The sequence below is a fragment of the Propithecus coquereli genome, unplaced genomic scaffold (assembly GCF_000956105.1).
Source record: "Propithecus coquereli isolate 6110/MARCELLA unplaced genomic scaffold, Pcoq_1.0 Scaffold2, whole genome shotgun sequence".
NCBI classification, from domain to species: domain Eukaryota; kingdom Metazoa; phylum Chordata; class Mammalia; order Primates; family Indriidae; genus Propithecus; species Propithecus coquereli.
In genome coordinates, this window is record NW_012144966.1 from 17,908 (window position 1) to 43,714 (window position 25,807).

Consider the following 25,807-nt stretch of genomic DNA (forward strand, 5'->3'; position numbering starts at 1 on the left):
AGTTGGTAATCAGGGGTACCAAGTTTAACTCCTCCCTGAGGAGGAAAGAGATTATATACATTTCAGAAACGGTGGCCAAGGTTCACTGTGAAGCAGGCTCATTGATCACTGAAAAAAAAGTCATTGTTATGTTTTCAGAAAGGTTAACTAGTTTCAAATTCCCCTTTCCCTCTGGAACATGTCATCATCTACACATTACTGCAATAAAGTGAGTAAGAGAAAAGAATATAATATTGTAATGACAACTCAAATATGAAGTCAAATGTAACACAGAAATTCCTACCCGTCTGGCTGAGCTGAGAAGCGCTGCGACTTTTCCGTGAGAGACCCACAATAGCTACCATTTTGGCCCCAATGCTAGAACGCCGCTTTTTGCCGCTGGTGCCCAAGGCACCCACTGCCGTGTCAGACTGGCTGCCGTCGTTCTTCTCCAGCGAGCACATGTCTCCACTGATGCTGGTGCTTTTGGTCATGTTCTTCCCTGACACGCCCACTTGTCTGCTTTGCATTTTGGATGTAAAGACACTGCCAGCCGATGGATCATTAAAAGTGAGGACAAGGGTAAAAAGGAAAAGACAGAAAAGGCATTTTAGATGAAACATGTGGAGTATAACTAAATTATATCATCTATGGAACATAATTTTAGGATAAAAATTTTCAAATACCGTGAATGTGCTTACTATTCAGGGCCAACCTTAATGTAATTCTGCAAAATCAGACTTACGATTTTATTTCTGCTATCAAAGAAGGCACCAGTTTGTGTGGTGACAGGAAAAAAATGCATAAAAAAATCAGTGGATTCATTTAAGAGAATATGTTGTCCTGCAAGTGCAAATATGCTTTTAGGTAGCTATACAACATAAAGGAGAAGTTTCCAAAAGATTCCTCTTTAATTTACTTTACTGTTGTCTTCAGAAAGAAATTTGACAAGTGGGGAAATTTTATAAAAAATGGCAAAAAAAAAAAAATTGTATCCATTGCTAAGGGTGGTCCTTTAAAGTAAATTTTCTCATTTTGTAAAAAACTTAATAAAGTTTACCCGAGAAAGGTTAAATTTTCTAACAGGGCTTGATATTTTCATTAGCTTTGAATTAAAAAATTTATTTTACTTTACTTAGTTTCATAAGTCTGTATTTCAAAAAAAAGAAAAAAGAGTTCCCTCTTACACGCATTTGAAAGAAAGAAAAATCATTATCAGTTTTCTAGACAACATGATCAGAAAGCAATCAGTGATTCACTGAAGCATATGTGCTGATTGCCGATTTACTGCAAGACTAATGCTGCAAATGGGCGTAATTAAAGAAAGGACGCTGGATTTTTCCACTATTACTGGGTTGTGGTAGGAGGTAGAGTAGCGGGTGAAGAATCTGGAAGCAGGCTATCCAGCTTGCCCCCATAAACCTGGGAGGATGTGAAGGAAACAGCCTGTTTTGGAGAATTGGGAAAACTTATTTACATGCCATCAATTTTTGACTCAGTATTAGAAAGTCATAGCTTCTGCTTTATTTGGTTCCAATAATGTGTTTAACACATAAACAAAGTAATAAAAAATAATAAAAATCAAGAAACAGAAATATCTTTAAACATCATTTAAAGGATGAGAATTATTATAGAAAACTGACCTATTGAGTTAAACTCTTATGTCTAATTCAGTATTTTGGTCTTTCTGAAAAAAATTTTTCTAACCTACAGTACAATCTGCTTACAGGCTAGGACCACATGTTAATTTTATTAATGTATGTACATTTTTCCAAGTATTTAAGAGAAAAAAGGCCTAATGTGAAATTTTTAAAAAATACAGTGAAGTGTACTATTTTATCCCTCACATTAGTATTAAGAAGAAATGAGGCATACATAGAGACAGAGTGTATGTCTGACAGAGAGAGAGAGAGAGAGAGAAAGAGAGAGATCAGAGTATGTTTCTATAATACCCTTAACTGATAATTTTCAAGCTTGTTTGATTTTAATGTTCTTTAATAAGCAACAATAGAATATAACAAAGAGAGTTTTAGAGGCAAAGAGACACAGGCTTGAATCCCAGCTTTGTTGTTACTTAACTTTGGAGGAAATATTTGCTCTATTTTGAGCCTTAGGTTCCTCATTTATAAAACCAGAATACTTTATTTTCCCTTTTTTTTCTAAAGGCTAGAGATAATGTTCCTAAAGTAAAAATCTAATAAGTAGAAATTATAACAATTACTATTAGGGGACATAGGCAATAGATAAAGTTAAAGCCCTTGAACATGTATTATAAAAATACTTAACAGCATCAACAGAAATGATATTTGGAATTATAAATTAAAAAGCATTCAAGATGAAAATATCAAAATAGTTTTAATATAGCCAGCATTACATAATGGAGTGTAGACTGAACTGAGAGTCAGGTCATCTGCATTTCATATTTGGCTTTATTGACTATTCATGTAATTTTGGGAGAGCTGTTTTACCTTTTTGGAACTTAGTTTTCTCATTTAATAAGTGAGAAAACGTAAGTAAAGCACTAAGCAGAATGCCAAAGACATAAAAAGAGCTCCAACGATTTTCTTCTTCCTTCTCATTGTTACCACTACCACCACCATCATCCATTAAGCATCCATTAAACATAGTGAACTGGAATATCTTAAGGTCCTGAACTATGAAATGCTTTGCTCCCCATATCTCTTGTTCCATGGATTCTGGGTAAATAAACACAGAGATGTAGCGTATGATTTTCATAGTATGCTGCCATCAGAAAAGGCATGTTCTACCTTAAAAGTTTAGGTGAGACTAAAGCTTTGAAAATAATAATGTAAGTTTCCTACTCAGAGTAACCTAGTGCTTCTTTTATACAGGAATTTTCACCCAAAACATATACTTTTCTAAAGAACCACCTAATCTACTACCTACCAAGGAAGTCAAAGATATACTCACAAAATTGTACCTTGTGATTTTTGCATTGTAATTTTCATGAGTTAAATATCAAGGCCATAAAGAACATAACCTGAATCACATAAGATACCATGATAAAATACTAACTGGAAATGATATGCAGACAAATATTTTAATGAGAATTTGATTTAAATTCTCAACCTAATGACTTTAATAATGCATTATTTACAAAAGGGGTTATTAAAAGTTTTGTAAAATGGATCTACTTTTCATCTCCTTGCAACTTAGAGATCACAGGGGTGAGTTTATGAATAGTTGCACTCAAGTGCTGTATTTTAAGGTGAGGGAGACTAAGGGTGGGGTATCACTACTGGTTTCCTTTTCTGGGTTTTTCTTTAGAGTTTTTTTTTTTAGAGACAAGGTCTTGCTCTGTTACCAAGCCTGGAGTGCAGTGGTCCTATCATAGCTTACTGCATGCAGCCTTGAACTCCTGGGCTCAAGAGATCCTCCCACCTCAGCCTCCCGAGTAGATGGAACTACAGGTGCATGCCACCATGCCTGGATATTTTTTTTGTTTTTTTTTGAGAGACGAAGTCATGTTATGTTGCCTAGGCTGGTCTCAAACTCCTGGCCTCAAGCGATCCTCCTACCTCTGCCTCCCAAAGTGCTGGGATTACAGGCATAAGCCACTGCACCTGGCCCCTTTTCTTTCTTCACTGGACATCATCTAAAACTATAATACAAGCAAAAAGTGTTGCAAGCAAACAAGCTACCAACCAAAATTTTTAAAGTTTTGTGACTCTTGATTTATGGACTACTCTGTAGTAAAGAATTTATAAACATAGGTAATATTATGGAATGATTAATGTGGTTAGGAAAATACTGATCCATTATATTAGCAATTACTTTAAAAGAAAAAACTGGTAAAGGTCTAGTAATACGGCAAATTTCAGTACTGCTGGTGGGGGTCTCAGCGATAGGTTTCTGAAGAGGTATTTGGCAATATATATCAAAAGCTTTTAAAAACAACAAGCCTAATCTTTAACTAGAAATTATACTTTTACAATTTATCATAAGGGAAAACTTAGTTATGTGTACAGATTTAACTATAATACTTATTGCAAAATTGATAATAATAGCAAAAAATAAAACAAAGCAAAAACAAAAAATAAAAATAAGGGGAAAACCCATAAATGGTCCAACAATAGTTGGTATTTAAATAAATTATATTCATCAATAAAATAGAATTTACTTTTGAAAATGCTATTATCTATAAATATTTATCGATACAGATATTCATGATGGGGGGAGTAGATATTCATAACTTAGCCCCGGGAGACATACATACCAAATATGCTTTTACTCTACCACTAATTCTCAGAACCAGAGGTGTAGCACAGAAAAGGACAGAAAATGCCCCTGTTTTCATGGAACTTTCATTCATACTGTCATGGGGAAAGACAATAAGTAAATAAATGAGAATTTCAGATAGTGATATGTGATCTGAAGAAAAAAAGAATAGAATGATAACAAGGGACTGAAAAGTTTGGAGACAACATTTAAATAAAGTCAAGGAAGGTCTCTCTGAAGAGGAGACAGTTGAGCTGAGTCCCGAATGATAAAGCCAGTCACATGGAGGAGGAATGCTCTCAGCATAGAGGAAGGCAAGTGCAAATACCCTGAGGCAGGAACAAGCATGGTCATTAGAGGAAATTTACAGAACTAAATATAAGTGGAATGAAGTGAAGGTGAGCATTCTAGACAGGATAAGGCCTGGATGTGCTGGGACAAATGTATGGCCTACACAACTTTCTCATTTAACTGCCTATTCCGATATTGCATTAGAGCTGTCCTAAAACTGTGAGTACACAGACTGCATGGGTTGTTGTACCAAGAGAACTGGAATCCAATCCAGCATGTATTTCCAAATGTAACATCAAAGGGCATTTCAGAGAGATCATGGCTATCTTCCTTAAAACGTAATAAATTTATGAAGGCTAAATCATTAAGGGAATTAGGAATATTCCTCTATTAATTGAACATTCAAAAATTTATTTAAACTCTTAAGTCTGTCTATATATTAATTCTTTACTATCTCTTGAATTTATATGTTCTCCACCAAATTATTGAATAATAGACCTCCCCCTCCACCATGAGTTTGCAGGAAGTTACTTTAAAGAAAATCTTTAAACTTACTACTTTATATTTCATAACTATGTATTTCTTTCTCTGTTTCTTACATAGTTCCTAATGGTTTATTTTGTCCATTCTCATGTGATAATTTTTCAATGTCTTTTATTATGTTAGTGTATTTCCCTAGACTCTTTCTCACTGTGTTTTTTTTCCTTAAAAAAATTAAACAGGCCGGGTATGGTGGCTCACACCTGTAATCCCAGCACTTTAGTAGGCCAGGTGGGAGAACTGCTTGAGGCCAGGAGTTCAAGACCAGCTTGGGCAACACAGCATGACCCCCACCTCTACAAAAAAATAAAAAAACAAAAACACCCTGGCATGGGGGTGTATTCTACTTTTAAAAAATGAATTCCTCTCAAATTTGCACAGCTCTTTCTCTCTTTCTTCTTAATCCAGCTTTACCTATTGTTCCCACCATTTTCATAGGTATATGACATTTAAGCAATGATATCTTCTATCCCTTCATAAGTTTCCAGAATAAACTTTATAATTCTAACCCAGCTATATAATGTATGCAAATCTCTTTACATTTTTTTATTGTTTAATCTATACTTTTCAGCTAAACTTGATTATTTCTATATGTAAATATTTTAGGCAGTAATAGCCTTCCCTCTAACTCATTTTCACTTCAGCTTTTTTTTTTTTTTTGACTTTACCACAAGAGCGCACAGTATTTCCAGTAACATAAAAAGGTCCATGACAAATTATCCGAAGGATATTCACTGGCCTATAACCTCAAGCATCAATTTACATTTTTCACCATTTTTACTATCATTTTTACTATAGTTAAGATTTTGTGAAGATATAAACAGAGAACTTTGATTTATTCTTGCTAATAATCCAACTCTATAATCACTGTATTAAGTTTTTAGATTAATGAATGGTAATATTCTACATTACTGAAATGATTACACTAAAAAATTTACATTATGCCTCCAAAACTAATACTGAAGGCTAAGCCACAAGACAGTATTCTTGGGCTGTAATTTTTACCCATATACAACTACTAAATGTTGCATTTCAAAATTTATAAAAATATATAAATGACTACATATTAAGGATATTAATAATATCTTAGGCTATAACATACAAAATATATTAGTCTCATAGTTTGAAAAATAGTATATATTCTGATTTTCCTTGAAAACTTTATTATAAATCACATCCGAATTTTTAAAAAAATGACAAATCTTATTTGTATAAGCACACTGCATCATTTATTTCAGAGACTAAGAACATGCTTTGAAGTTACATATTTTGGATGAAATATGATTGTTTACTATCTATACAACTCTGATACCTATCTAAAATCAATCTTTCAAATTTACATAGAAGAATCTATCAGAATTTCTGGAGTCCCATGGGATTAAAAAGACCTAATTATTTATTCTAGAATTTTTTTTGAAGGCCCAATATACGGTACCCATACATTATTTCTTTATATTTGGAATCAAAGATGCTTTTATGAAAGTTGTCTTATGTTTTCCTTATATTTGTCTGAAATAACTGAGCAAAGAGAAGTGGTTTCTTGCCCTTCTATTTTTCTTAGCATTTGTTACAGTCAGGTAAAATGGTTTTTAAGGCACTAGAAATAACTCCCACTGCTCCCTCAGAGTCCTGGAATTTGTAGCATTATGTCCAATATGCCACATTATTCTTCTTAGCTTTGCATTATTACACTAGTAGAGGCTTTCTTATCAGAAAAGATAGCCATTATTACATCTATCCTCTTTAACAAATAGTAGAGCTCAGGTGACCAGGCCACAGGATTGGAAATATTAATGAAGGAGAGGACCACACTGTGCTTTCTGAGACCTGAAACCAGGTCCCTTGCCTGCTTGGGAGCAAATGAGGGCTTTGGGCTCAGATAAACAAACAAACAAACAAACCCAAGAAAGCGTGGCACACATTCACAGGCCAATGATTACAGATATTCAAAAAATCTAAACAACCAAGCTCCAAGTGAGAATTTTTTACACTTCTTAATTTTAGTGGGCATTAAAAAAATTCTGTCCAAAGAATATGCATGTTAGTGTGCATGTGTATGTGTGTGCATGTATATATGTATAAAATGACTACACATCTTGTCAAGGACAATGGTTTATAGCCCTAGTTCATAAATTTGAAAAAACAAAATAATAAGTTAGATGGGATATGAAGCAAAAGCCCCATGGAACTTTACTGTGTAAAATATTTTGTGAAGTGTAGTGTAGTATCTAGGTTAGAACAGGCATATTTAGAATTGATTTCAGGTATTTCATATGGAAAACAAAATGATTTTTTATAACAGGTAACTCTTTATTCTTTGTTAAAATATTGGATGAATGCTGATAATTTTTCTTTGACTAAATCTGGCATATTAAACATCTGATTTAATGATAATATTTGCTTAGCTTGTATTTTTACACCTAGACAATGTTCCAGCCATAATTTCCCAAGTATAAGTTTGTTTTATATGTCACTCAGCTATCAACATGAACAAAAAGACTATGACTTCCTTCAGTGATTATAATGACAGTAATTTGAGAAGATGTCACTGGTCATATGTATCAAATCCTCCTTGGAGCCATTTTAAAAAAGGCCTTCAGCTGGTTAGAAATTTAAAACTTATAGTTTTTCTTCTCAGATTCCAAGTCAATCAGCCCTGCAGAGACTGTGAATTTCTGCTCTAATCATATTTCAGCTTGCATGATGCTAGTCTTTCAAGGTTTGGAGGTGCACTGGAATTGGAGCTGACCTATGGAAGTTAGGTGAACCATTTTTTCATCTAGTGCATGGTTTTTGGAGTTTTCCTATGACTATTATAAATCTGAAAGTTAAAAAAAAACAATAATAACTATATAGTAAACAAAAAAGAAGCATTGCCAGATCTTTCTGGAGCTAAAGTATGCTTTTCCTAATATTTAGAATTTCTAACATAAGTGTGAAGTATTAAGTATTGCATCATTAAACAAATGGACAAAGCAATGTATTCAGTGACAATATATTCAGAATAAAGCTATGCTTCTACTCTAAGTATATCATCTATTTATTATATACCTTTCCACTATTTATTATATGATATCTATTTATTATATACCTGAATGTAAGCTACATGGGGCATGGACTTTCCCTCTTTTGTTCATTGCTAAATCCTAGGTTTTAAAATAATGCCTACCACATGGTAAGTGTTCTGTAAATATTTCTTGAATAAATGAGATAATTAATCTTTAAAACAAATATAACTCACAAAGTTGTGATAAAGATTAAATGAAATAACATATATACAGCATTTAGCATAATGTCTAGAATATGGTTAAGGTATGTTAGCTCTAATTATTATGTATATTTACAGTTACATGGGGACATTGAGCCTTTACTAAAAATAGAAACCTAAACTTGTTAGATTTATTTGAAGCAGCAGCTATTTTATATAAACAGAGACATTCTGTGGCCTCAAAGAAACGGTCCCTCAGATTTCACATAGACAAATAATTCCCATACCTTTGGTAATTTCAAACTTGAAAAGATGTGATTCAATGAAAAACACTTATAAAATGATCTTGCTACACAGATGATTGATAATTAATGCATATATAAGTAAATTCAATTTAATAAACATTTATTAAAAATAAAATGTCAAAACATATGGTTGGCACTGAATAAAAAGTCACATACTTTTGGCACTAAATAAAATGCTATACACAACCCATGCAAATAAATTTACTCTTCAGTTTTGTTGGTAAAAAATGATTAAAATTGGAAATTCTCTTAATTCCTTAGGTCATTGCCCAGAAAACACTCCAAAACTCCAAAACTTAGACTTTCCCATACACCTTCTTTTGCCTGGAAAGAATGATAAATTAAGTGCTATATTATTGCTTTTAGCTAAACGTTAGTTAAGATTAGATAAAAATACTCAGATTAGAGAGATAAGATAGGGAATGAACAAATCATCAAAAAGGAGTCACCACTGTAACCTGAACACACTTATGGCAAAAGTGTTGAACAAAGAATATCTATGATTTGCATACCTAGTAAGAAGAATAATATCTACTGAGAAGCCGACTGAATTTAATTAGGAGACTCACATTCAAGACATAGCTGCACTACTCATGCTGTAACTGGGTGATCAAAGGAGGCTTTGTGCCTCAGTTGCCATATCATGTAAAACGGGAATAATAATACCCCAACTGTATCCAGGTTGCTATAAGGCTTTCTATCTCCTTTCCTTCTAGCTCTTTTAATCAGATATCTTTACTCTTCAACATTATAAGAATGATTTATTTATTTTAAAAATACATCAGGTTGTCACTCTGCTGCTAAAATTTTTCAATGTCTTCTCATTGTACTTGGAAAAAATCCAAAATTCGTAAAATAGAAGCTATCAGAAGAAATTCCCTTATCTTCCAACTACCAGTCTATAAATCTAATTGTTTAGCACCCTATCCTCTCTTCTCTCTGTAACAAAAAATTGTTCTTCTCTTTGGTAAAACCAATTGCTCCACAGTAGCTCAGGATTCCATCTTCTTCTCTAAGGTCCTACAAGACTTTGCAGACCTGGCTCCACCTTTCTCTTTCACCTCAGTCTCAAAGCCATTTGTCTTTGTAAACTACTCTTTAGCCACAGTGGCCTCTTCTAAATTTCTCAAAAATGTCAAGCTGTTTTCCAACTCAGGACTTCGCAAATATGTACTTCACTTGAAATATTCCTCAGAATAAACTTATAAAGTAGAAACTATTATTAATATAAACACAGATGAGGAATGTGAAGGGCAGGAAGGTCAGGTCTCATTGCTAATAAGTAGCAAAGATGGTATTTGAACGCAGCCATCTGACACCAGAACTCATGCTTTTAGCCACCAACTTTACCACTAGTCTAAGAAGATGAACACAGATTTACAGCAGGGATTGCCAACTTTAACCTGAATCAGAATCACCTGGAGGCCTTGATAAAACACAGAGCTTTCGGTTCATTAGGTCTGGGTTGGTGCCTTAAAATGTGCATTTCTAACAAATTCCCAGGTGATTCTGATGCTACAGATCCAGCAACCACATTTTGAGAATTGCTGGCTGAAACTTAGTACAACTTTTCATGTGAAAAGATAGTAAGTCTTCATTTGCTATTTAGTAAACAGCATTCAGGTCACTCCTTTTGTTTTGCTCAATTCTTTCAGACCTGCGTTTACTGTCTACCTACATGTAGCTACTACTCTACCTCACTGCAGGCATTATGTTACACTGTGGCAATCATGCTTATTCACTCTCTTACATGCTGTAGTCAGGAACTTTAGAACCCTACCATCAGAGCTCTATCTCTGCCTACCCAATCAACATACTTGCTTTCATGTCCTCCCGTAATAGCAGGTCAGAGAAAAGTTAGGGTGGAAATTCAAGTATTTGGCCCATTAGAGGGTAGTTTGATGCTTTTTAATCATTAGCAAAATTAGCTAATAAGGACTTAGGCTCATGAGACTGGAGTTCCAACTTTAGCACTAGATAGCATATACTTGGAGACATATGATATTGATATCTCTGGCCTCAATTCTTCAACTGTAAATTTAAGGGAATAGATATTATGGAATTCAATCTAATTCCATTACAAAAGACAAATTCTAAAATGACCCAAAAAGAAAGTCTATAAAGCAGAAGTTTTAATAATAGTTAATAAGCTTAGAGTAATAAAGAACATGAATATTCTACCCAAGCAAATAACAAATACACCAAAATGCATTTATCTTAGTTCTAATTATGTTAACATACAAAATAGGAAAGAAAAATGAATAGCTTCCAAAATTATTTGAATGTATATATGCATTTGATTGCCAGTAAAACAAAATATATGTATTTATCAGTTTAGAAAATTATTAGCTGCAATTAAGAATAGGAATCTTTACCTTTATCGTCTCTTTTCTTCCATCCATTCTACTTCTACAACACAATAATAAAATAAAATGCCAATTGTATCCCATTATTTATTTCTTTTCAAAGTCCTGTAGTGCTTGTATTATTCAATACAAATTTCCCCTCTTTTGTTTTAAATCAGTCCAATTTACATAAAGGTGTCTGTCAGAAACATTCCCCAATAAACCCCAATCCTCGATTTCTGCCTAAGTCAACTGAGAAGTCTTCCATAATCTCCCTCCTCATTAGCTTGGACAACTTTGATGTGCTTTCTCTTATGCCAACAGTACATAATTGAAAACCCTGCAATAACATTCCACAATAATGTGAAATTAGATATTTTTGCTAGTTTGCTCCCATCATCCGCCTAGCACCTGTTGGCAAACAGGGGTGGGTTAAAATTCTTATCTTCTAAGAGGGAGATGTGATGGGGATGGGAAGGCTCTCAAGCCCATTTTGAGAAGCAGGGAGGTGGAAGTTAGGTCCCCTAAGTCTCTTCCACGGGCTTGGGAAATCAATAAAGAGGTGCCTGGACTTTTGCCACTACACTGAAAGTCCTTAATCAGCCACAGGATTCACAATCATCTTTCGTTTTGCTATTTTTACTTGAGTTTTGGAAAACTGCCACCAGGTGGCGCCAAATTTCAACTGGCATGTGGGCAGCTGGCATGCAGCAGGACGGCTAGGTGCACAGGCTCGCCTAGATAATTTCATGAACCTAACGATATTTCCACATTGTGTTTGACATCATGAATTTTCAGATGTCAATTATGGTGTTCTGTCAGGGTTTTACTATACATCCATTACAGAAATTCTTCTATTGCAATTGTTTGCTCTCTTCTCATGGCACTTGTATAGTTCACTTTGTCAGTTACCTCAGCTGCCTACCTGATACGTATCACTTAATAGCTCCAAAGAAAGAATTTATTGAATAAATGAATTGAATAAATTTACCATTTGAATAACAAACTCCTAGTAATGTATGGATAATTAAATACTAAGGTTCAAGCTGCATTTAGTAAGTTTTGTAAACCATTTATTCAATAAATATTTATTTATAATAAAGTACACAAAATTTCCTAATAAGTGTCTTAAAAATGTATAGATGTCAATCAATTAACAAAAATTTATTTGTACATCGACCCTGTGCAAAACACTGGAGTCAATGCTATGCTAATTTAAAAGAAATATAAGAGACTGCATTTGTTCTAAAACCACTTATAACCTAGTTTGCTAGATAAAGCATAAAGACAAAACTATCCAAGGAACAGGATAAGTGCCAAGGAAATGGTAGAGACATCAAATAATAAAGAATTTCAGATAAGAAATTAAAGAATGACACTAATCTCTGCCCATTTGTACACTTCACAATAGTCCTCAGTTCTATGTAGGCCATATGCTTGCCTGATGATGAACTCATTTTTGTTTCTATTCTGATACAGAAAGCATCACCTTAATTTGAATCAGCTTCCTCCTTCTTCCACTTAAGTTAATCCTTCCATCTTCCAGGAACCACATATTATATTTAGATTCTATTCTCAACAATGTGCAGAAAATTGAAGCATACAGTGGGATGTCAGCAAATGTTTTTATTGATTTCTGTAATAAAAATCTTATTCTTAAGCCTCAGTTTTGTCCCTACATAAAAACAATCTAGTCTAGAATGTACCACTTTACTTACTATTCAGCTACTTTTTAAAGTAGAGATGTAAGGCATAATTTAAGGAAGAAATTATATTTGAATCTAGTCTAGAGTAACATATGGAATTGCAAATCAGATCACATCTTAGCCCAGCGAGCCTAAGATTCTATAAACAACACATATATTTTTTCTCTTACAAATTTAAAATATAGTTAGCACCTCTATTTAAAACAGGTGAAACTATTTAAATTCAGTCTAGCATATCAAAGAAACCAAAATTTTAATAAAATAAGGCACAGCTGAGAGTTAAACAAATCTTACTCTTTATTCTGTTACATAATTCCTCAAAGATTAGAACATAAAACTCATTATTTGGGTAGTTAAAATGTATCTTTTGGTAACCTTTTGGAAAGCCGTTACTCTTAAAAATGCCTTTGGTAATTATTTGATCAAATATCCAACTCGCCAGCACAGAGGAATTTCTAAATACCCCCCATGCCCAAACTGGATATACATGTTCTTGTCCATATTAGCTGTATAACCCTGCTGACCAGATGGTAGCTGGGAAGAATTTAAATTTAGTGCTAGATCATTCCCACTCCTAAAATTAGCAAATTTGGGAATCTCCCCAGATACAATGATTAGCTGCCATTTCATTAGACTCACAAGACCCTCCCCGTTTCAGCTCTTTTAAATTGAATGGTTTACTATCTTTTAAATTCATAAGATTAAAAAATTTACTTATTGTTTGTAGCACCTTAGGCTACATGGGTTAAGACATGGTCTGATGTAGCAATTCCTGAGTGTTACTCCAGACTAGATCCAAACCCCCTGCTGGCCTGAGTATGGGAAATGAGATGTTGCTTTTGGTCAGTCAGTATCAGTTGGCCACAGATTAATTATCAAGCCAATATTTATTCCCAGTAATTTAAAATTAGTAGTACATGATTTTGTAAGTGTCAGTATTTCATGTATAAATTTTGTTTTGAGGGCAAAAGTTATATTTCTATTTCTTTTTTATTGCTTGTTTTAGCAAATAATTATCATTGCTTACTATGTGCCACTGTTGTAAATACTTTATTAGTTTTACTTTTCAAACAATCCAAATGAGAAACTATTATTACAATCATAATTTTATAGATAAGAAAAGTGGGTGCAGGGAGGCTAAGTGACTTGTCCAAGGTCACATGCACACACCAGATAGTAAGTGGGAGAGCCAGGATTCGAACCCACCTATCAGGTTCCAGAGCCTGTACTCTTAAACACCGTCTATGTACAACACGTTATTCATTCATTCATTCTTCCAACATACAGTGAACTCTTACTAGGTAACAGCTCTGGGCTAAATGTTGACATTGAACACAAATGAGTCAGACTCAACAGGTATTTGCAGAATTAATGGTTTTACTTCCACTTTATTCTTTGAATCCTTAGGTCACTTCTGAGATAACTATAATTTAAATTTTAAAAAGTACAGCTTTAAGTGGCCAAGGTTTTATTTTGGAATAAGATAATTTAGAATATCTTCTTTTAGAATAGCCAAGAGTGGGCACAGTTATGGAAAAATTAACATGAAATAAGTGAATATTCTAGAGAGTTGAGAATTTAAAAATCTATATGGTAATATATATTTTCCTGACTTTTACAAAAGTCACTGAACTAATTTTACTTTTTCTTGACAAAAGGATAATAATTATAAGTATTATTTATTATTCTGGGTTTCAGACAATTTAGAACTTAGGGCTGAATGGGCGCTAGCCTCAGAGTGGCCCTGATGAAAGCTTGCACTTTCTCTTTTAACCCTTACCTCTTGAGGCAAGTGTAGTTGCAGGGATTTTCTATCTTGAAAAATACTGAGGAAATAAAAGACCAAAGCATCTTTATAGAAGTTTATTTCTTGCCTTTTAGAAAAATAATTTTCACTAATGCCATTGATGTGCTGAAAGTTTTCAGTTTCATTCAAAATATCTTGATCATACTACATCAAAAACAATAGCTTCTAACTTTGTCTAACATGTAAGGAATGCTTACCCCATGCTAGGCATTGTGTTATAAGCACCTCACATATTTTTTATTTCATTTACATTCATAACAATCTTTTGGGTAGGCAATTATCCCTATTTTGCTGATGAGGAAACTAAATATATGGGAAAGTGACAAGCTGATATGTGGTTTTGACTTAAACACAAGTTTACCTGGTTCTGGAGACCATTTGCTTAAGCACTGTACTACACAGCAGTACTGATGTCCCCATCAGCAAAACTTCATTGCCCCAAAGGTTATTTTTAAAATCAGTTTGTATCCATCACTTGATTTTGTGAGAACGATTTGTTATCTAGCCATTGAAGAGTCTTGATATCCTCAAGTGAGTTTAGAAAGTATATTTCATTGAAGTTGCAAAGGACTGAAAACTGACCAAAATCCCAATTCCTCCCTGGGAGGAAGGACCCTCTGGATCCTGGGGATTAGAAGTGGATAGAAGTTGGTTTTATTATGAAAATACTAGGGTTACAGCACTGAACTAAATCTCATTGTCATCTAGCCCACCTCCTAGCTTCAATCTCAAGACACCTAAATCAGCCAACACTAAACTTTGCTTCTGAGGAGGAGAAACTTTGTAAACACAAAGAAGGTCAGCAAAGATAAATGCCTCTTATTACAATTTCACTTCTTATAAAGTTGGAAGAGACCTTCAGGGATCAATAGCTATTCATTTATTCATCAAATATTTTGGATCTCTAAAAGCTTTTCCCCATAGCTATAAAAGTTAGATTTAGCTTTCAGTTTTAGAGTGGTTAAGCATGTGTGACCCTTTTAAAGATCCAGTATTATAATTATCTGTCACCAAGAATAACACACATTTAAGAACAGGTAATCAATTCTTACTTGTTTTCAAAGTGGAGACACCTGATTTATTTACATACATTATGGTGTAAGTTGGCCATCATTAATGTATAATTTTTTTATTAGTTCTCTACAATTATTCAAGAGATTTCCTGTGATCATAAGTATGTTATTTGCTATGCTGCAACACCCTTCCAAAGCTTTATGATTTGATGACATTTTACTCAAGATCTTTGATTTTGTCTTAGTTTGAATAACAATAACAACAATAACCACTTATGTACTAGGCATTGTTCTAAGTGGTTTACATATGTTAACTAATTTAAACCTCATAAAGAATCTGATGTAAGCACTATTATTATCCAGATTAAAGATGAGACAACTGAGACATTATAAAACTTGAGCGAGGTGTTGGAATCAGGACTTACACAAAAGCAAAATGGCCCCAGAGTTTGCACTGCCTCTCGTGAAGCGAAGAAGCTTACACCTTAAAATACATGTTGCTTAGTCAATCAGCATTTAAAAGTGTGCAGATTTTTATCTTGACCAGAAATAAAGACACTTTCTCTTCAGCTACAATAACTCTGAGAGAACATGGTCTAGACGTCCTAAATTATATATGTACAGAACATGGTCCTTTACTATGGGCAGCACGACACAATGTTATGCACTGTCTGGATTTCAGTCATTCCTCTGTGCAGATTCTCTCCTCTGAGTGACAGCCTGAGACTTACCACCTCCATTGCTTCAGCTTTGCTGCAGCAGCTACTCACCACTCACTACCTTTTGATCCAATCTCTTCTGCTCTTCTTGTTTTTCATATTTAATGATAACACATTTATAGACATGACAAGTAAGTCAAAGTGCTCCTTGTTCTTCATGGGGCAAACTAACAAATCACAGAATGCTGATTGTAATCTTTGGTTTTCAGCTCCTTTTATTGCAGGTTGGACATGTCTGCTTCTCTTCTGGCAAAGCTTTTGGGGATAATTCTAGACACTTGATCCCCCAAGGCAGTGGGGCAGAAAGATAAGCACTAAATTTTACCCATGATTTATATTGTCCAATTGGAAGAGTATATGAAGTACACAATTTCCAGATGAATTAGAAGATAGTTATCAAATTTTACTACTCACCAGAACCACTTGAAGAGCTTTTTAAGAATACAGTCTGTAGCCTTAGCCTAGGGAATTGTCTTTTGGCACAAGAGCCAGAAATTTGCGTTTTGAAGTTTCTCTGGAGATTCTATTGCAAGTGACATGCAAAAACCATTTAAGAAACTCTAGTACAGGCTAATAAAAAGTGACTTTATTAAAACATCCTAGTTGGTTAGTTTTGCCTTTTCTAAGCTTAGAAAAGATTTTATGGTGAAATTTCTATGTAAGTCTATCAGCAAGCAGAAAGCAGATACTACTGGATTTCTCCAGCTTGGTTACCCACATTTTCTTTTAGCCTTTTAGCTAAAAGATGGTCTGCTTTATCTTTAATTAGTTCTTAGTATATTTGGAGCTATATTAGCTTCTTTGTGTTATTCTGGTAAGTATACACATAAGAATGATTTTGAAGCAAGCAAAATGTTTTTCTCTCACATACAGATATGACTGCATGTCTTTAAATTTATAATTTGTTTAGCACTGGCTGCTTTTAAATTTAAGAAAAACAAAGTGTTATTTTCAGTACAGTAGTTGGTACAAAGTTGGCACAGATCCACTTAGGTTGTTGATTCCACATACAGGTATACTTGTGCTTTACTTTATTATGCTTCACAAATAGTATAAGAAAATAAACTTTGGAATTTTTCATGTGTTTATGAAAATTTTATTTGGAAATTTGCTAATTTAACTTGATTCTGCATCTTATTAATTTTTTGACTTTACTATTCTCTTATTTTCCTGTAAGATTTGAAATGATTTTTGACTACAGAAGATTTTTAAACACTTGACCATTTGCATTTTGAGCTTTGAAAATAATTTCAATCATCCTTAAGCCTATAGATTAAAATTGGCTAAAAAATACAAGTTAATCACCATTTGTAATATTTTTGTAATCCACCAATATTTCAGATTTGGCCATGTTCTCTTCCTACATGGAATGTATTTAAGAAATAATGGAAATATCTACTTTGTACATAGATGTTATTTTTAAAAAATCATCTACTGTTGTACCTCAGACCATTGTCTCCCACTGAAGCACATAATAAAAAATTTAGTGTAAATATATCTGTCATACTCACATACTCATTGTATCTTTTTTATTTTTTAACATAGGGTCTTCCTCTCTTACTTGGGCTAGAGTGCCATGTCATCATCATAGCTCACTGCAACCTCAAACTCCTGGTCTCAAGAGATCCTCCTGCCTCAGCCTTCTCAGTAAAGGGACTGTAGGCACATACCACAATATCTGGCTAATTTTTCTATTTTTAGTAGAGACAGGGTCTTGCTCTTGCTTAAGCTAGTCTCAAACTCCTGGCCTCAAGTAATCCTCCCGCCTCAGCCTCCCAAAGTGCTAGGATTATAGGCGTGAGCCACCGTGCCCAGCCACTCATTGAGTCTTAAACACTATTTTACGATTAGTGTAAAAATTCATTCTTAGAGGTTTTTATTATTTTTTTTTAATTGAGGAAACTGTTGCCTATGTAGAATGAGCTGGTGCATTTCATACTATACTAAAGGATATAGATGATTTTTCTATAACTCAGACTTTTCAGAATTATTGCCTATAATAATTAGAAACGAAAGCCTTTAGAGTTGTTTGAATATAATATGATCATTTCCTGTAAGTCCACATTAAATAAAACAAAAAAATATACAAATCGAATGAAAGTTAGCATTATAAAACATTTTATAAAAGGTAATTAAATATCTCCTTTAAGATCATAAAAATCTAAGCACTTCCATATTCAAATACAAATGTTTTCTTTGTCTAAAGTGTCATTCCACTTCACTCTAATTTATTGAGCATTTTTGGGGAAATTATATTATACAAAAATAATATGGCAACAATGCAATGACCTTAGCAAATTGAAAATTGAGATACCAAAATATAGTGTCATTTAGTAAATCATATATTGTTAACTTTATTTATTTAGCAGTATAAGAAAACTTTCTTTAGAATCATGTTTCTTGGGATTCTGAAAAGAAAACTTGTTAATTTTCAAGTACTCTATTCAGAAAGTATATATGATAATAGGAAATTTAAATGTCTGCAGAGAAAATAGTTTAAAATAATTTCAAGGTGGCATAATTAATGCCTTATTTTTATGATCATTGCTTTAGAAGCTGAAGTTAAACATGAACTTAATAACTATTTCAATAATAATAACGTGGATAGTTCTTATTTCCTTTCAACAGATTAAGTATGAGTCTAAGTAGAAATAGGCAGACCCACTCTCTAATTAGCTTCAGGCCAATTTCAGGCCTTATATAAAAACAAAATTTCTAAAATCTTTTACTCTTCATCTGCCTAAAACTCCTAACCCTTTCAATATCTCAAATTTTCTTTCAATAGTCATAGTTACCCAATATAGGAACACTGAGCACATTTCTACTTTTTTCTTTCCCTTTGCTTCCTATGTTCAGGTTTAGAAGGAACGCCTGAGCTTCAACCGTTTTGTGTAAGTTCACACCTCTATCACCATATGCCCGAGGGACATAAACCCTAGAACTCTGTGCATTCCTGGTAAAAACTAACCGTTACCCTAACCCCAGCACTTACAGCCTCACTTACCTTTCAGATTTCATATTATCAGTATAGATCTCATTACCTAGCCCCTTTATCCCTGTTAATTTCAATCCCACACAGAGCACAGAACTCTTAAATCTCCATTTGCTTTCAGGATTTCAGTCCTAATTCTGCTTTCTAGGCAGTGGGGCAATGCTTTCATCTCCTCTGACTCTGGTACACCCTATCGCTCTTTTCTACTATCATCATTTTACACCCAATATATATTGCACTTCTTTGTCAGTCCCTTCCACCAGAATGTAAACTCCACGATGGCAGGAATTTTGTCCGTTAGTTCACTGCTATATTCAAAGCATCTAAAATAGGGCCTGGCACTTAATAAGCTCTCAACAGATATTTGTTAAATAAATGGATGAAGTAATTCAATCAATCACCAAACCCTACTGATACATTCTTTGTAATAGTCTTGGATTTTTCCCTTTCTTATCCCCTTCTTGATATCACTCCTTCTCAAAACAAGCACCTTATTAAAACCAATCTAAAATAATTTTTAGATTATTAGTAATAGTAACAGTCTGAGATGATACACCATATGCTCGGATATGGCAGAATTAGGGATGTGAATTTTTGTCTCAGGACTTCTGCTTTATTGTATTTAAAAATCTCTGGTTCTACCGTGGCTTAACTGGTATCTCCCAAGATTTCCTCCTATTTACATTTACTTTCTTACTCAAGGAAAATGTGGAATTATCAGTTATTAGATATATGTAACTACGTAACATTTAATATATTTAACTATGAAATAATTGTTGAATATTCCTTTCTAATAGCAGTTATTACAATTGTATTGTAATTATTTAAATGTCCATGTCCTACACTAGCCTTGACCTTCTTAGAGCAAGAACTGTTTTTCATATATCTCAGTATCTCCCTAGAAACCCCCACAATTGCCAATGTGTAGCAGCTAGAAAAATGATTAGAGAAAGAAAGGGAGGGAAAGCGGAAAAGAGAGGAAAGGGTGTGGGAAGAAGGAAGGAAAGAAGAAAGGAAGTTAATTAGTTCATTTTCCTGTGAAATACTGCTAAAAAGAGAGAGTAGTCATTTAATCTACATGTTCATTTTCTATATTTCAATAGTGACTAGAAGGAAAGGTCTGGAACTTTTAGAAAAAATCCTATATATAATACAATGCTACACTCCAATAGGCAATGGAATTAATTGAGTACATCTTCACATGGAAAAATGTAACATTTTTTAAGTCTTTTCCTTTTCCCCTTTCTTCTTTGTATCTTAATTTATAATACTCTTAAGTTGTTGTCTAAGATCATTTTTCCTAGAAAATTTGTTTAAGAAGTTTAAAATAAAAATCATCTTAATTTGATCATACATTATGTATTATAAAATAAACCAAATCAGTGAATAGGAATAGCCTTTATCTTTTTTTAGCTAATGAGTTATTTATTTAATCTAAGGCAACATGCAATTCTGATGAGAATGAATTACTATTTTGGGTTGATGGATGCTAAAATTACTAACATAGACTAACACAAAGATCAGTCTAGAAACACACCTCAACATTATTCAACAGAGGAAGGAAGCATAGAGGAAAAGGTTACTAAATATTTTTTCAAGAAATTGCTAATAACTAACTTCAGGAATTAAATGGATCATTCAAATAATAATATTAATATAAATGTGCTTTGTATTTTTGGGTAAAAAGCAGTAAGTATTCAATTTTCTAAGTTGCAAACTATGATCTAGCCCGTATTCTTTTGGAGTTTAGATTAAATGTTCAATGTTAACATTAGATGTTAAAATTATGATGAGCTAAATCCGAGTTGTAAAAGAGACTTGAAGATTATCTGATTTGCTCTCTATATGAGTGAGAAAACGGAAGTGCAAAGAAATGAAAATTCTTCCCCAGGTGTCATAGAGTGTTAAGAGTCAAGATGGAATTAGTGTCTATACGATTCGGTGCTGTTTCTACTATAGCATATGGAAATATGCTAAGAAAAGTATTTAACACTAACTTTACTTTTTCACAATGTGCTCTACATTTGTCTAAAAATACAAGAGTTTTACTATCTTTAAGTACAAATAGAATTCTGAAATAATCTTTTATTAAACATGGAAGAATAAATGTCAATCATTTTTTATCCATACATGTATTTGTTTTTGCTGTTAAAGTAGCAAATAAGAGTGTGCCCCTTTGAAGGCTCTAGGGCAATTTCACAGTCACTATGGGTTTTGAGTGAGACTGCAGCAATATGACAGGCAAGAATGGTTAATTGCCCATATTGAACTTCATCAGGGAGTATTTGATTCATAGGTACCACCAGGTAGAAGTTGGAAACACACAACTAGACCAGACATGCTTTATTTTGCATTGTAAATTTTGCTTCAGAGAGAACATTGAGAAATCAAATTTAGAAGTAAACAAAAGTGAATACTATCCATATTTTTTAACTTAAAAATAATCTTTTTTAACTTTTAGATAATCTCACTCTTCTTTAATGAATAACTGAACATTGGGGCATTTTAAGCTTATTTGAAAATGTTTAGTTTTCAAACTTATAGGCAAAGTGTATCTTGATAAGCATTTTTCCGTAACTGCCATATATATAGATTAAAATAAATCTGTAATTACAGCATGCCTAAAGTGCAATAAATTCTGGTTCTATACAGTAATTAAAAAGAGTATGTATTAGGTATATTAACCATATGCTATGTGTTGAATATTTGTGCCCCCCGCCCCACCACAAATTCATATGTTGATGACCTAATCCCTAAGGTGATGCTATTTGGAGATTGGGCCTTTGGGAGGTAATCAGGTCATGAGGGTGGAGCCCTCCTAATGGGATTACTGTCCTTACAAGAAGAGACAGGAGAGAGCTTTCCATAACATAGCAGCCCAAACTGACTAAAACACTGTAAAAACTTTAACATAAGAATTTTGATAATTATCGACTAGAAGCTGAGATAATCTTTCTTATTGATTTTTTCCCAATAAATTCACATACATTTTTCTTGTAAGTTCTTCTATTATAGCAATAACAGTATCTCACACCACATAAACATTCTAAAATTTTCGTATCTTATCTATCAAAATAAACAGGTAAAGGCCGGCCCAGTGGCTCACACCTGTAATCCTAGCACTCTGGGAGGCCGAGGCGGGTGGATCGCACAAGGTCAGGAGTTCAAGACCAGCCTGAACAAGAGCGAGACCCCGTCTCTACTAAAAAATAGAAGGAAATGATCTGGACAACTAAAAATATATATAAAAAATTAGCCGGGCATGGTGGCATATGCCTGTAGTCCCAGCTACTCGGGAGGCTGAGGCAGGAGGATCGCTTGAGCCCAGGAGTTTGAGGTTGCTGTGAGCTAGGCTGACGCCACGGCACTCTAGCCCGGGCAACAGAGCCAGTCTCAAAATAAATAAATAAATAAATAAATAAACAAACAAACAGGTAAAATAGAGTTCAAAAAAGCAAACTCCTTTATCATCATGATAACTTTGTCAGTTATTGGAAGTATTTTTACTCCCTTCCTATAATTTACTTCCTGTGCTGAAATTTCAGCAGCCAATGCCAATGGAAGTTCATAGCATATTCTGTTCAGAACTGCTATCCAGTTTTATTTATTGAGTTCTTGATATAATTCTAAACAATTTCTGTAATCATAACATAAATTTCACTAGTAAGAAATCAATTCAATGGCTTAAGAATTCCCTTTAATTATACATTTAAGTACTTAAATGTATATATATTGGGTAGGCTGCAGGCCACATGACCAATCAATAGAAATGTGAAGATTATTTTGTTCACAGTTATATTCCCTGGAAATTCTTAAAGATAAATTTTCTTTCAAAAGTATATATTCTTACACAAATTTTAAAGTACCATTACCCTAAACCTATAATTCAGTGTGAATACATTAGATTATAAGATATCTAGTAAATACAGAAATATGTGCTAAAATATATACTGTGTGCTCAACTATATTATTCATATAATTTAAAATATTAATATGTACAGTGTGATGAAATTTAAACAAAGCTGAATTAATCTTATACAAATAAATTTATGACCTACTAGATCAGAAAAAGGACAAAGCTGTCAGTAGATTTCCAATACACAATTATTGATGTTACTCAGTGTATGCAAAATTATTCCAAATTCATACAATATATACTTTATTATATTTAAAGTGATATAAGAAAAGCCCTTTATCATTTAAAAGATAAATCTGAGAAATACATAACTATCCTTTATACTTGAGTTAGAATGATAAAGAAAAATGCTTCCCTTAAAGGTATCTTATCTACTTTCCTAAAGAAATTATTGCTGTAATAATGTCATGCTCTTTTGGTTTGTCCAAAACACTTGGTCAAGGTTAAAAACAAAACTGAAATCATCCTCTTTCATGGTAAATTATATAGTAACTTCCAAATTCTAAAACTACTAGCTGAATGTATAAAATTCAGCCTAAGTCACTTTATACCAATGTAAATCCTAAACCAATTAAGAATATTTATTTTTGCATTTTAAAGAGCTGCTTTTACTAGAACCACTTCAGAAAAGATGTAAGCGTTTTCTATCTTCTAGCAATCTCAATAAAGATTAATTTAATTTCCCCTTAATCTAGGTTGTCATATTATAAATAATAGAAAACATAGTTTTCTACATGGGGCAAGATCATTTATTTATACATATTTAGCATTTCTATAATTAGCTCTACTCTTAGAGGCTTAAAAACCAGTACAGCACTTCTTTTTATTTTGAATGCAAGTTGTTTATTTTAGAGGTAATCCCAAAATGAGAAGAGGAGTGAATTAACTTCCTATTGTTGCTATAACAAATTATCACAAATTTAGTGATTTAAAACAACATACATTTATATGTACTTTATATATACTTTATAGTTCTGTAGGTCAGAAGTCTGACACAGATCTCACTGAGCTAGAATGAAGGTGTAGGCAGCCGTTGCTTTTCCAGCTTCTAGAAGCCACTACATCCCTTGCCTCATAGCCTTCCTTGCTCCATCTTCAAAGCCAACAACATTGCCTCTATCTGACCAACTGGAAAAGATTCTCAGCTTTGAAAGACCCATAGCAACAGATTAGGACCACCTAGATAATCCAGGATAATATCTCCATCTCAAGTTTCATAACCTTAATCACATCTGCAAAATGTCTTTTGTCATGTAAGCTAACATATTCACACGTTCTGGGGATTAGGGTATGCACAACTTTGGGGGGTCACCATTCTGCCTACCATGAGGAGTATGGAAGTGAGACAGCAAAGAGAAGGAAGCCCAAAGAGGGTGTGCTAATGAACAGGTCACTGCTGTACGTGCCTGGGGCTAAACTTCCCTGGGGACATCTGGAAGCTAGAACTCACCCCAGAGTTGCCAGTACAGCAATCTTTATAGTATTCTACACAACAATTCCATATAACATCCCATTATTTTGCTTGTTATCTGAGGAAAATGAGGCAGAGCCAAAGTTTAATTTGCTTTTAACATACACACATGCACACACACATGAATACTGTGAAATTATTACAGCAAAACCTTATTAACAGGAATACTTTAGAGATGCAATATTCTGGTTAATCTGTACTCACATTACTAAAGACTGTTCTAAAACATATAAGCAGTTTTCTGACTTAGAAGGAATGATATGAAGAATATGGTTTATTCTTTTTTTGATTGTTTGGAACTTTTAGTAACTTAGGGTCACTTTTATAACAATAATTACTACTTCAGTTGCAAACTGATGGCCCACCCATTGGATCTGGCTCACTGGTATATTTTCTTTGGCCAGAAGAGTTGTTTACAAAGTTAACATAAGAATTAGGGTTCCTAGGCTTCTGAAACATCAGATTTGGCAATACTGCCACATTCCTGTATGGTAATAACTAGCTGAAGTGGAGCAGCCATTACCCCCTAATGGGAACATATACTCTCCAATTGACCACCACTCCCAACACTACCTAGTACTTAAACCTGACTTACTTCAATCACATATGTTACCTGCTTACCCCTTTAGGGTTTTGAGTTTGACATCCCTTGACAACTATTATAATACTGTAACTGTAGGAGTCACAGGTGATATAGTCTGGAGAAAATCCTGTGAATCTTGCCTTTAGAAGAAATCTCAGTTAACTTGGTGTAGGCAGTTTCTACACTTTCCTATTTTTGGTAAAACATGGGAGTAAAACATGATTAATAAGCGTTCAAGTTAGTTTACTTCTAGTTGGTCAATGCCAGATTCACTGAGCAATTGTTTTCATACTGTTAGGAACAATTAAAGATTTTGTTTATAATAAGGTTAAAAATCCTTGCTTCCTTCTCACTGAACTATCTAAAAGTTCATTTTGTGCATGTAGTTCTCATTATAAATATACAAATACTGGAACCAGAATATTTAATGACTCAGTAAAGACATCAAGCATGCTATTGTCAATCTAGCACCGAAGAAACTCAACATTTAATAAAAGACCTTCTTGAATAGTAACTATTTCTGAAATTAAAAAAATGAAGGGTAGCTGTTATTCCTATGCAATTTATTTTGCTAAAAGTTTAAGATTTTAGTCACCACCATTAATATCACATTTAAGGGTTTATAATAAATTGAATGCAAATTTAAATACATTTATGGTCTTAGCTTCAGATCAGTACTCTTACATTTTGTTA

At 33.5% G+C, this 25,807-nt stretch overlaps 1 protein-coding gene across 1 annotated transcript in view; it reads right to left on the bottom strand.

Moving 5' to 3' along the window:
• Positions 1-283: 283 nt before the first annotated feature.
• Positions 284-25,807, bottom strand: part of LOC105809674 (regulating synaptic membrane exocytosis protein 2) — a gene marked incomplete at its 3' end in the record, with an annotated part of 659,796 nt that continues 634,272 nt past the window's right edge. The window contains exon 20 of the mRNA XM_012643523.1: positions 284-525. Within this exon, the coding sequence (XP_012498977.1) occupies positions 284-525 (242 nt within the window). The remainder of the gene's footprint in view (positions 526-25,807) is intronic.